The sequence below is a fragment of the Amblyraja radiata genome, chromosome 20, assembly GCF_010909765.2.
Source record: "Amblyraja radiata isolate CabotCenter1 chromosome 20, sAmbRad1.1.pri, whole genome shotgun sequence".
NCBI classification, from domain to species: domain Eukaryota; kingdom Metazoa; phylum Chordata; class Chondrichthyes; order Rajiformes; family Rajidae; genus Amblyraja; species Amblyraja radiata.
In genome coordinates this window covers 46,090,201-46,104,394 of record NC_045975.1, presented here as the reverse complement: position 1 = coordinate 46,104,394, position 14,194 = coordinate 46,090,201, and the positions used below count along the sequence as shown (strand labels likewise).

Genomic DNA, 14,194 nt, shown 5'->3' with positions numbered 1-14,194 from the left:
CAGAGGGTAGTGGGTATAAAGTTTCCAGAAGGGGTAGTTTAGGTATAAAATATAACAACGTTTAAAAGACATTTGGACAGCTACATGGATGGGAAATGTTTCAATGGAAATGGGTCAAACATGAGCACATGGCACTTGGGTAGGATGGGCATCATCGTCAGCATGGGCAAGTTGGGCCGAAGTGCCTGGTCCCTTGCTGTGTGATACAATGGCTATAACGATAGGAAGCGTATACAAGGCTAGGGGCCAAATCCAGGCAAATAAGATTATCCAAGTATGCCATTTGATCAGCATCAACAGGGTGGGATAAACTGGCCATTTTTTATTTGCTTACTGTCTGGTGACTATTGTACTAGACTAGACTGCAATCTCTATTAAAATTGTAACAACAATGCATTTCAATGCTGGGAAATAAAAACTCAGAGATTCAACCATTAGTAATAATTGCTGGGATCTAGTGCTCCTTCACTCCAATCAAAGAGGGTAATCAAATCGAACAAAATAGATATCAATGCTTTTTCAATGGACCTTTACTGAATACTATGAGGCTCACAAGCCACAAATAATGTTCTCTTTCTTCAATTTTAATTCTTATTCCACCTGTCCTCAACAAAATAAGCCATCATCATTTAGTTTTTATTCAAGTTGTAGAGTTAAAACTCCACACAGATTGAATTCCCCCTGGATATGAAGACCAGCCAGGACTTGTTCTCCCTGAAAGCCTTGAAACTTGTTCAAAGCTTTGAAACTCTGCTCCACATTCTCAATTCAAAAATAATACCAACAATTATAAAAGGATGATTGGGATAAGCCTCATAACCTGTAATCAAATGTGTTCCACTTACAGCCACTTGATTGACCACATTGAATTGTGGCACCTGGTTCTGTTCCCTCTGTCGGGCCTGATTATTCAGCATCGCTCTTTGTTGCCCACTATCTTCCACTAGAATATTTTGCTTTTTTCGAACAAATTCCCTCAAAGCAGTCTGTATGTTCTGTGGGGCCTGGTGGAACTGATGTACTTGCTGGAGAACTTTAATAGGCATTTGCTCTGGTTGACTCTGTTGGCCTGTTTCCTTAGACGGATGCTTCCCCTGTGACTTTATAAAGGAGAATTGTTGTTGAATTTGTTCTGGTGGTAACAGCCGCTTCATAGTAAATGGCTGCACTGATGTTTGATTTGATAATTGTACGTGTTGCATTTGAAAATGTTGCGTCTTTTGAGGCCGATGCACAAGGTGCTTTGGTTGCTGTAAGGTCACCAAATGCATTGGTGTCATGCTTCCTTGTTGTGGTGCAGTAGATGCTGAATGCAATCGTGGCTGCAAATGTTGTGTTTGAAGATGTCCGGCTAAAACTGTGCATTGCTCAGGTCCAGTTTGAGCCGCATGCCATGGCTGTATTGGTTGCTCTGGGAATGGACATGTAAAATATTTCTGTTGACTCTGCTTCTGCTGCATTCCACTGTACTGCACCTGAAGCGGATGCTGCATGCTTTCTACCATTTGACCTACAGTCTGATGATTCTGAAAACTGCTTGCAATCCTGTGGTCTTTTTGAATTGTACATGTATCTGTACAATGATTTCTGCAGACGGAATATTGTTGGCCAGGACTTTGGCATAGAAGGGATGGCGGTAAACAGGGTCTGTGATCTGCAGTGCCTGAAGGTACTGAGGGTTGCTGATGGAACGAGGACTGGCATTCCTGGAGGGTTGAATTTTCAGAGTCAAAAGATAAATGACCTGAGGAAAAAGACACAAAATCTTAATGTACTTTCAATAAAAATGAAAAAAAAATTTACATGTTGCTTCCTTTCTATATTTAGAGACCCAACTTTATGGATACTTTCATGGGCAACAAAGACCTTTATTGCATTCCAGTATCTCTCTCTGAAATGTTAGTTTAGCTTAGAGAAACAGCATGGAAGCAGGCTCTTTGGCCCACCGACTGCACTAACCTATTCACTAGGGACAGTTTACAGAAGCCGATTACCCTACAAACCTGCACGTTTTGGGAATGTAAGGGTAAATTGGAGCACCCAGAGAAATTCTAAGCAGTCACAGGGAGAACGTTAAAAACTCCATGTAGATCGCACTCGTAGTCAGGATTGAACCTGGGTCCCTGACACTATAAGCCAACAACTCTATCGCTGCACCATTGTGCCATCCTTATCCTCAAGTCTGAAGAATGAATACAGGAAGCTAATTTATTACACAAAAATGCTGGAGAAACTCAGCGGGCCGAAACGTTGCCTATTTCCTTCACTCCATACATGCTGCTGCACCCGCTGAGTTTCTCCAGCATTTTTGTGTACCTTCGATTTTCCAGCATCTGCAGTTCCTTCTTAAACAAGCTAATTTATTAGATGCCTGCATAAATACCTACAGGACCATAAAGATCATTGAGTCAGGAGAGGGAAAGACAACTTTTGTTGAAGAATGGTCTCGACCCGAAACGTCACCCATTCCTTCTCTCCACAGATGCTGCCTGTCCCACTGAGTTACTCCAGCTTGTTGTATCTATCTTCAAGAGAAAGACAACCATGTCTGATGGCATTAACTAAGGATGGTATATGCATAGATCAGTTAAACATCTCTATTGTAACCCTAAAAAAAACAAGTCACTAAATATAAATTAAAATTAAAATATAAATTAGGGCCAGTCTCAATTGCTAAGCTCAATATCACACTGCATAACACACACAGCATGTCAACATTACACTAACTATTACTTTGGTTTCACTGTCAATTGCAAAGTCAAGATATTCAAACCAATGCCACTGCATTAAAGTATTAAAAAAATCCATAATCACGAGTCCTTAAAGTTTCAATTTTGAAAAAAACCCTCCAGTTTATGGAAAGTTCCATGTCTGTGACAAATTCAAACAAATATATTTTTTAAGGAATTACTAGCAATTTTTGCCATTACAAATACAAATTACAAACTTCCATTTATTATTAATAAAGAACAGAACCATGTGTAAAAGGTAGCTGTGCATCAAGTTAAGTTCAGCTGGTATAATCCTACAACTCTAACAAAAGAAAAACAAGAACCAAGTAGTTTGGAAGCACTTGTTTTCAACCATAAAGATTTACTGGATAAAAACAACCTTCTGTGTGAATGTTTCCCCATAGATTCTGATTAAATCTTTCCCCTCTCACCTTAACCCTATGTCCTCTAGTTCTTAATTCTCCTTCCGATGAAAAAAAATAATTCTCCAGCTAAATGGCATCTTTCGTACAATACTCTACGAATTTCATTGTTCTATCTGGGACATGACAATAAAACAGTCTTGACTTGACTCTTGACTCCAAGTGCAGCCTCACAAATATCTTGTACAACTGCAACTTAACGCCTACTTTTATGCTCAATTTATTGCCCGATGGCCAGTGTGTAATTAATTACAACACCAATTACTTCTTGATTACCTTAATCAGGGTAACAGATTCTGTGTGTTTACCCGATCTATTCCTCTCATGATCTTGTACACCTCTATAAGATCACCACCCCTCATCCTCCTCTGCGTCAAGGAATAAAATCCTATCCTGCTCAACCTCTCCCTCAAGTCCTGACCTGCTCGCACATGCAGGGCTCGAAATTAACGGTTGCCCAGGTGCCAATGGCCATCTAAAGTCCCGCTGGGCAACCTAAAAGCCGTGCCATTTTGCTTGGCAAGCACCCGGGACACCTGCCGTTCAACCCCGAGCGGGCCCCCCTCTTTATCTCTCTCTCTGTCACTCTCCATCTCCGCCCGCCATCCGTGTCTGGGCAACCGCTCTCCAGCCGCTCCTCACCCGCCGGCCGCATTGCACATGCGCACTGCCACGGCCTGCACATGCGCACAACCACGGCCAGCACATCATCGGCCGCCCTGCACATGTGCACGGCCATGGCAACTGGTCGGCGCCGGGCACTTTCTCCCTCCCTTTGCATTGTGGGAGATCTGGCCGCCATTGCTGTCCGGTCGTCGCCTGGCCGTGACCACTGAAAACCAATGCAGAATCACTCCCTGGAGTAACTCTTGCTTCTTGGTTTCTTAGTCCTCCAAAAATATTCCAAATGGAATTTAAACTGGAGGTGTTTGAGCGTCCACCACCAAACTCCAAACTCTGCACAATAAAAGCCTATTGCATTTTATCTGTTTATTTATTGTGTATATATATGGTCTATGGTATATAGACACACTGAACTTTTATCTCCTGTTCTGTATTATGTTTACATATTCTGTTGTGCTGCTGCATGCAAGAATTTTATTGTCCTATCTGGGACACATGACAATAAAACTCTCTTGACGCTTAACTTGGATTTAAGCACAAAAGGGTTCTTTGGAAAAAAGAGCTACCTTAAATTTAGTTGCTTCTGGTTGGGTAACTATGGTAGGGTGAAGACATGCTTTAATTGTGCGGGGGAACTCCATGGAGCAGCCAGCATCTCTGGGTAGAAGAAATTGGGTGACGTTTCGGGTAGAGACCCTTCTTTAGAGTCCCTCTGGTTTTAGTGTTTTTAGTTTAATTTAAAGATACAGCGTGAAAACAGGCCCTTCGGCCAAATGAGTCCACGCCGATCACCGATCACCCATACTCTAGTTCTTTCCCACACATTAGCGACGTAAGTCAAGAGTCAAGAGTGTTTTATTCTCTCACGTCCCAGTTAGAACAATGAAATCCTTACTTGCAGCAGCACAACAGAATATGTAAACATAGTACTCTGTAAACAATGTTATAAATGAGAAAACAAAACAGTGTATATTTATATATGAATATATAATATATTGTGGCAGGGGCTCGCAGGAGTCCAGCCAAAAACACGAGTTGTGTGCACTAGACGTGTTTATTCTCTCCAATACAGCTCCTCCTTACTCCTCCTCGGACACGGGCGTTGCCCTGCCTTAAATACCAACTCAGGTACCGACCCCGTGACTAGCGCCTCCCACACCAAGACGCCGCCCTCTAGAACCGATGGTTCGTTGTGCCCTTGGGTTGCCACCAGGTGCCGCCACATGACCCCTCAAGAACCAGAGGCACCGAACTGGACGGGACGGAGCACGATGCGGCCCAAACGCGTAGATATAATCCCACGCCCCGGGGGCTTGCTCGGTTCGGGAGAATCTCTGGGATCCCGGGACGATGGACGCCGCGACGGGGAGGTTGAGCCACATGGACCGGCTCGCTCAGGTCCAAGTGGACCGGTTTCAAATGAGCCACAGACACCGTTTCTAGCCGGCCTCCCATGTCCATCGAATGTAGTAGGCCCGTGCCGCAGCACGCGAAAGGGACGTTCATACGGGCGCTGCAAGGGCGACCTGTGAGAGTCACGGTGAAGAAAAACGTACGGGCAGCCCATCAGTGACAGTGGCGCATGGGAAGGGCCCACTCCATGATGCGACGTTGGGATGGGAGACAGGGCGCCGACCCTCTCCCACAAGCGGATCACCACCGATGACGGGGGTTCCTGGGACCTATCAGCAGCAGGGACAAACTCCCCGGGGACAGTGGGCGGAGCACCATATACCAACTCCGCGGAGGACGATGACAGATCCTCCTTGGGGGCCGTCCGAATCCCCAACAGGACCCATGGCAACTCATCCATCCACCCAGGGCCTGTGAGACGAGCCTTCAGGGCGGCCTTCAGACAGCGGTGGAACCGTTCCACCAACCCATTTGATTGGGGATGGTACGCTGTCGTGTGGTGGAGCTGCGTTCCCAACTGGCGGGCCATGGCGGACCACAGTTCAGATGTAAACTGGGCGCCCCAGTCAGACGTGATGTGAAGTGGAACCCCAAAGCGGGCAATCAGGCTGCTACGAGGGCACGAGCACACGACTGAGTTGAAGTGTCCGTGAACGGGATGGCCTCCAGCCACCGCGTTAAATGGTCAACCACCATAAGCAGGTGTGAAACACCCTGGGACGGAGGCAGTGGACCCACGATGCCCACGTGTATATGATTGAACTGCTGGCGTGGCACTGATAAGTCTTGAACGGGCGCCCGGACGTGTCTATGCACCTTTGATGTCTGGCACGAGATGCACGCCTGGGCCCAGCGAGCGACCTACTTCAGAAGTCCGTGCCACATAAACCTTGCGGCCACCAAAGCGACTGTGGCCCAGATGGATGGGTGGGCCAGTCCTTGGAACACCTCAAAGACGCGACGGCGCCAGGCTGCCGGAACGATAGGCCTCGGCTGGCCCGTGGATACATAACAGAGGATGGAACCTGAGGGACCCAATGGCACGTCCTCAAGCACCAAGCCAGAGATCGTGGTGCGGTACGCCGGCATCTCATCGTCCGCCAGCTGGGCCACCGCCAAGTCGGAGTAATCTATCCCCGAGGCCGGGTTAAGCACGACTGCAATTGCCGGACGGGACAAAGCATCCGCCACGAGGTTGCATTTCCCAGCGATGTGTCGGACGTCCGTTGTATACTCCGAAATCGCCACCAGCTGGTGCTGCCGATGGGCGGACCAAGGATCCGAAATCATTGCGAAAGCAAACGTGAGGGGCTTGTGGTCCGTGAAGGCTATGAAGGAACGGTCCTCGTGGAAGTACCGGAAGTGCTGCACTGCGAGCTGTAAGGCGAGCAGCTCGCGGTCGAAAGTGTTGTAGCGCTGCTCCGCAGCTCTCAGGTGGCGGCTAAAGAAGGCGAGAGGCCGCCAACGGCTGTTAACCGACTGTTCCAAAATGCCGCAGAGTCTGAGTCATCCACGGTAAGGGCTGTGGGGGCGTCGGCCGATGGATGCAAGAGCATCGTCACCCGAGCCAAGGCCTCCTTCGCCCCTCAATTGCCGCCGTGGCGACAGCGTCCCACTGTATCTCCCGTTGCTTGCCCGTCAGCAACTGGAAAAGCGGCCGCAAAAGTTTGGCAGCCGCCGGAACGAACCGGTGGTAAAATGTGATCATCCCAACGAACTCCCGGAGGCCACGTACCGTAGCAGGCTGCGGGAACTGGCGGATTGCCTCAACCCTGTGCGGCAGAGGCACTGGTCCGTGCTGTGTCACCCGATGCCCCAGGAAGTTGATGGCCCGAAGGCCGAATTGGCACTTGCCAGGGTTAATTACAAGGCCATGGTCACTGAGGCGCTGGAAGAGTAGACGCAAGTGGGCATAGTGTTCCTCTCCCGAGCGACTTGCCACGAGGATGTCGTCCAAGTAGACAAACAGGAAGTAGAGCCCGTGCACCACGCTGTCCATCAGGCGCTGACAGGCCTGTGCGGCATTCTTCAGGCCGAAAGGCATCCGCAGAAACTCGACCAACCCGAACGGGGTGATAATTGCCATCTTGGGGACATCATCTGGTCGCACGGGAATCTGGTGATATCCCCGGACTAGGTAGATCTTGGAGAATAACCTAGCCCCGGCCAGATGTACTCAGAAGTCCTGTGTGTGGGGAATAGTGTAACGGTCAGTGGTCGTGGCCTCGTTAAGGTGGCGGTAGTCCCCACACGGCCTCAGGCCGCCGGACTCCTTCGGCACCATGTGCAGCGGGGAGGCCCATGGGCTGTTGGAGCGTTGAACGATGACCATGGCCTCCAAGTAGCGAAACTCCATGTTTGCTATGAGGAGCTTGTCAGGAGCGAGCCTACGGGCATGGGCGTGTAGTGGTGGACCCGATGTCAGAATATGGTGCATGACAATAGACAATATGGTGCATGACAATAGACAATAGACAATAGACAATAGGTGCAGGACTAGGCCATTCGGCCCTTTGAGCCTGCACCACCATTCACTGTGGTCATGGCTGATCATCCCCAATCAGTACCCCGTTCTTGCCTTCTTCCCATATCCCCTGACTCTGCTATTTTTAAGAGCCCTATCTAGCTCTCTCTTGAAAGCATCTGGAGAGCTTGCCTCCATGCCCTCTGAGGCAGAGAATTCCACAGACTCACCACTCCCTGTGAGAAACAAAAGCAGCCGCGACGGCCAGTGCCCGTGAGCATTGGAGCCGGTTGGAGCGGCTGCAGGATCAGCAGTAGCCGCGAGTGGCCTATGCCCGAGAGCATAAGAGCCAGTTGGAGCGGCTGCTGGAGGAAATACTCCAAAGTGGCAGGCTCCGGGAGATGGAGGCTAGCCACAGTGGGCAGTTAGTAAGCCCCACAGCAGTACCTTTTGTGGGGCTGCACAGTGTTTCTCCCTCATCAGAGGGGAGCACGGAGGGTCAATTCTGGGCTGGCCCTGAAGCGGGGAGTGATCAACATACCACTAGTATGCCTGGGGTGAAAGAAAACATGTTGGATATGGTGTCCCAGTTAATCCAACCTGACCAAACTGGCCTAAACCTGGAGCCGAAAATAGCGGCAAGCATTGACTACATGTCTTTTAACCAACTACAGGGACAGGCATTATCGGACACCACGGCACGACATTTACCACCAGGGAACTGCAAGTCGCCAAATGTTCCCAGTGTCAACCAGTGCATCTGGAAACATGTTGGGGCATCAATTAGAACCAGGGACTTAAAAATACAGAAAGTCCTAACTGTCCTAACAGCAGGAATTACGGCTTTTGCCCACACATTGAATGAGCAAAACATGACCCAAGACCACCAAGATGCACTGGCTTTACTCTGCAACTCACAATACGAGCTAAACAATATTAGGGAAAGTGCTATCCAACCGGCTTTAGACCCCAAATTTGCAGGCCTCTGCAAACCTGGAACCTCCAAACCATCAATACTACTATTTGGAGGGGATTTATCAAAACAAGTCAAAGAATTTTACGATGAGGCGAAAACCCTGGGGCTCATAAAAGCAGCATCCAAAAGCTACTACGGCCAAAAACATCACCCCTACGCACCCACCAGTCGGCCAAGACCAACTGGAGAAAGCGCAAAAACCAGGAACACCCAACATCCGTCTCTTTTAGGCCATGGCCCAGACCGACCTTCCTGGAAAATGCGCAAGCCCTCAACACCAACCCAACTACAGACCCAGACAACGGCGCCTCAACGTCCACGGAGGATGCCGAAGAAATAACACACCTACCACTGGTAACCATGGAGGTAGGTGGGTCTGGTTCCTTAAGAATTAAAGGGAGCATGGAAGTTGGTGGGAGATTACGATATTATTTGGATGCATGGAATAACTTAACTACCAACACTTATATTCTAAGCAGTATCCAGGGTTATACCATAGAATTTATACAAAAACATAACCCTCCAGTTCAGCATGTACCGAACCGAATGTTCGTGCTCACAGGCATAGAAAAATCTAAAGCACATACTGAATTACAGCGGCTATATACAAAAGGAGTAATTGAGAAAACCCAACACGAATCACCGGAATTCATGTCCAATATCTTTATAAAAAACAAGAAAGATGGTGGTTGCCGCATCATCATCGATTTGACTACTTTGAATACCTTTGTACAATATATTCATTTCAAGATGGAAACCTTTGTTACTGCTAAGCAATTGATTTCCGAAGGCTACTACATGGCAAGCATCGATTTAAAAGATACTTACTATACAGTACCCACAAGAGGTGACCACAGATGTTATTTAAAATTCAACTGGATGGGCCAGCTCTGGCAATACAGGGCACTACCTAATGGCCTAACATCAGCCCCAGGCTGTTCACAAACATTTTGAAACCAGCCCTAGCGTTACTGCGGAAACAAAAACACATGGTAATGGCATATCTCGATGACATACTTATTGTTGGCAAAACTTTGGAATTGGCTAAACAAGCGGTAACAGCCACAAGACAATTGTTTGAAAAACTGGGGTTTATCATCCATCCAGTTAAGTCTAAATTAACGCCTTCAACAAAAATGGATTATGTGGGGTTCACCATTAACTTAGTTCTCATGTCAGTGACTTTGCCGAAAGAAAAGGTTACAGCCTTAATAGAGGCTTGTAGCGAAATCATTGACATCACCAAACCATCCATTAGACTGGTAGCTAGAATAATTGGGACGATAGTGGCTGCATTTCCAGCCACACAATTCGGACCTTTACACTATCGAAATTTACAGAGAGCAAAAATAAGAGCACTCAAAATTAATGGTGGCCATTTTGACAGACCAATGAAGCTACCAACAGAGGCCATAATGGAACTAAAATGGTGGAAACATAACATCAGGTATTGTTCCAATCCAATAATTATCAGCAACCAGTCTATGGTACTACAAACTGATGCCACAGTAGAAATAGGAGGATATTGCAGATGAATATGTGGCTTGAAAAATGGTGCAAGGGGAAGGGATTCAAATTTTTAGGGCATTGGAACTAGTTCTGGGGGAGGTGGGACCAATACAAACAGGACGGTCTGTACCAGGGCTGGAATGGAATCAATGTCCTTGGGGGAGTGTTTGCTAGTGCTGTTGGGGAGGATTTAAACTAATGTGGCAGGGGGTTGGGTGCAAGAGCAGAGAGGCAGAGGGGTGTAAAATGAGGGTAGAAGCAATAGGTAGCAAGGTGAAAAGTAAAAGTGGCAGGCAGACAAATCCAGGGCAAAAATGAAAAAGGGCCACTTTTCAACATAATTGTATAAGGGTGTTGTAAAGTGTTGTAAGAGTGTTGTAAAGACAAGCCTGAAGGCTTTGTATCTTAATGCAAGGAGCATTCGTAATAAGGTGGATGAGTTGAATGTGCAGATAGCTATTAATGACTATGATATAGTTGGGATCACGGAGACATGGCTCCAGGGTGACCAAGGCTAGGAACTGAACATCCAGGGATATTCAATATTCAGGATGGATAGACAGAAAGGAAAAGGAGGTGGGGTAGCGTTGCTGGTTGGAGAGGAGATTAACGCAATAGAAAGGAAGGACATTAGCTTGGGGGTTGTGGAATCGATATGAGTAGAGCTGCGAAACACTAAGGGGCAGAAAACGCTAGTGGCCGGCCACCTAACAGTAGTAGTGGAGTTGGGGATGGCATCAAACAGGAAATTAGAAATGCGTGCAACAAAGGTAAAACAATTATAATGGGTGACTTCAAACTACATATAGATTGGGTGAATCAAATTGGCAGGGGTGCTGAGGAAGAGGATTTCTTGGAATGTATGTGGGATAGTTTTCTAAACCAACATGTGGAGGAACCAACGAGAGAGCAGGCTATTCTAGACTGGGTATTGAGTAATGAGGAAGGGTTAGTTAGCAGTCTTGTTGTGCATGGCCCCTTGGGCAAGAGTGACCATAATATGGTTGAGTTCTTCATTAGGATGGAGAGTGACATTGTTAATTCAGAAATAAGGGTCCTGAACTTAAAGAAAGGTGACTTTGAGGGTATGAGACGTGAATTGGCCAAGATTGACTGGCTAATGATTGTTAAAGGGTTGACGGTGGATATGCAATGGAAGGCATTTTAAAAACTGCATGGATGAACGACAACAAGTGTTCATCCCAGTTTGGCAAAATAATAAATCAGGGAAGGTAGTGCATCCGTGGATAACAAGGGAAATCAGGGATAGTATCAAAACAAAAGATGAAGCTTACAAATTAGCCAGAACAAGCAGCCTACCAGAGGACTGGGAGAATTCAGAGTCCAGCAGAGGAGGACAAAAGGCTTAATTAGGAAAGGGAAAATAGATTATGAAAGAAACCTGGCAGGGAACATAAAAATTGACTGCAAAAGGTTTATAGATATGTGAAGAGGAAAAGATTAGCTAAAACAAATGTAGGTCCCTTGCAGTCAGAAACAGGCGAATTGATCATGGGGAACAAGGACATGGCAGACCAATTGAATAACTACTTTGGTTCTGTCTTCACTAAGGAAGACATAAATAATCTGCCGGAAATAGCAAAGGACCGGGGGTTAAATGAGATGGAGGAACTGAGTGAAATCCAGGTTAGCCGGGAAGTGGTGTTAGGTAAATTGAATGGATTAAAGGCCGATAAATCCCCAGGGCCAGATAAATTGCATCCCAGAGTACTTAAGGAAGTATCAGCAGAAATAGTGGATGCATAAGTGATAATTTTTCAAAACTCTTTAGGTTCTGGAGTAGTTCCAGAGGACTGGAGCGTAGCTAATGTAACCCCACTTTTTAAAAAGGAGGGAGAGAGAAAACGGGGAATTACAGACCAGTTAGTCGGTGGTGGGGAAAATTCTGGAGACAGTTATTAAAGATGGGATAGCAGCACATTTGGAAAGTGGTGAGTTCATTGGACAAAGTCAGCATGGATTTATGAAAGGTAAATCATGTCTGACGAACCTTATAGAGTTTTTTGAGGATGTAACTAGTAGAGTGGATAAGGGAGAACCAGTGGATGTGTTATATCTGGACTTTCAGAAGGCTTTCGACAAGGTCCCACATAAGAGATTAGTATATAAACTTAAAGCACATGGTATTGGGGGTTCAGTATTGATGTGGATAGAGAACTGGCTGGCAGACAGGAAGCAAAGAGCAGGAGTAAACGGGTCCTTTTCAGAATCGCAGGCAGTGACTAGTGGGGTACCGCAAGGCTCAGTTCTGGGACCCCAGCTATTTACAATATATATTAATGATCTGGATGAGGGAATTGAATGCAACATCTCCAAGTTTGCGGATGACACGAAGCTGGGGGGCAGTGTTAGCTGTGAGGAGGATGCTAGGAGGCTGCAAGGTGACTTGGATAGGTTGGGTGAGTGGGCAAATGCATGGCAGATGCAGTATAATGTGGTTAAATGTGAGGCTATCCACTTTGGTGGCAAAAACAGGAAAGTAGACTTTTATCTGAATGGTAGCCGATTAAGAAAAGGGGAGATGGAACGAGACCTGGGTGTCATGGTACACCAGTCATTGAAAGTAGGAATGCAGGTGCAGCAAGAAGTGAAGAAAGCAAATGGTATGTTAGCATTCATAGCAAAAGGATTTGAGTATAAGAGCAGGAAGGTTCTACTGCAGTTGTACAGGGTCTTGGTGAGACCACACTTGGAGTATTGCGTACAGTTTTGGTCTCCTAATCTGAGGAAATACATTCTTGCCATAGAGGGAGTACAGAGAAGGTTCACAAGACTGATTCCTGGGATGGCAGGACTTTCATATGAAGAAAGACTGGATAGACTTGGCTTGTACATGCTAGAATTCAGAAGATTGAGGGGGGATCTTATAGAAACTTACAAAATTCTTAAGGGGTTGGACAGGCTAGATGCAGGAAGATTATTCCCGATGTTGGGGAAGTCCAGAACTAGAGGTCACAGTTTAAGGATAAGAGGGAAGTATTTTAGGACCGAGATGAAAAAATCATTTTTTACACAGAGAGTGGTGAATCTGTGGAATTCTCTGCCACAGAAGGTAGTTGAGGCCAGTTCATTGGCTATATTTAAGAGGGCGTTAGATGTGGCCCTTGTGGCTAAAGGGATCAGGGGGTATGGAGAAGGCAGGTATGGGATACTGAGTTGGATGATCAGTCATGATCATATCGAATGGCGGTGCAGGCTCGAAGGGCCAAATGGTCTACTTCTGCACCTATTTTCAATGTTTCTATGTCTATGTTTCTATGTGCAGGCAAATGTTATTAGAGATATATAGCCATATTTCCTAACGACTTGAAAGAAAACCATTTTGGCCCATCGAGTCTCTGCTTGCTCACAGAACACAATCCCATTCCTCATTGTTATTTTCCTGACACCCATTTACTTCAGGTTTCCATCCACTTCCCCTAACCTCCAATTTAAACTAAATTCTATCAAATTCTACTATCTATCTGCCCGCAGACAAGGAGCAATTTCCAGCAGCAACCTACCAACGCACACACCCTTGGGATATGTGATCAAACTGGTACATCTGGTACGTACCCACATGATCATAGGACGAAAGTGCAAACTCCACAAAGGTGGCACAAAGATAAGGATTGAACCCAAGTCTCTGGAGCAATTGGATTGCAGCTCCAGTAGCTTCACTACTATGATGCCCTTTTTTGATGTATAATAATTGGAAAATGCACTGAAATATTAAATCATTCATAATGAAAGTATATTTTAAAAACAAATATATTTTTATGTTGACATTTCCTATAGAGACTTTGATCAATACCTAATGATAGTGATCACCAATTAAAGTTGCAAGGTGAATATCCATTGATGGGGGCAGAGAGCATTATGACATTTTGCTTAAATGTTTCCTACCTAAAGCAGAGAGCTTATTAGTCCACAAGACAGAATCCCAGTGAAAATGAATTTTGGAGTGTCCCAAATCTGTGTTGCACTCGGTTTCCAGTATACGATGCATCTGAAACAAGATCTAAAAAAGGAACATTAAAAATTGTTATTCCGT

At 46.1% G+C, this 14,194-nt stretch overlaps 1 protein-coding gene across 5 annotated transcripts in view; it reads right to left on the bottom strand.

Moving 5' to 3' along the window:
• Positions 1–14,194, bottom strand: part of LOC116984370 (tripartite motif-containing protein 66-like) — a 270,505-nt gene that overhangs the window by 74,428 nt on the left and 181,883 nt on the right. For all 5 annotated transcript variants that reach the window (XM_033038530.1, XM_033038529.1, XM_033038528.1 and 2 more), the window contains 2 exons: positions 14,047–14,161; positions 846–1,744 (listed from right to left, as the gene is read on the bottom strand). In XM_033038530.1, the coding sequence (XP_032894421.1) occupies positions 846–1,744; positions 14,047–14,161 (1,014 nt within the window). The remainder of the gene's footprint in view (positions 1–845; positions 1,745–14,046; positions 14,162–14,194) is intronic.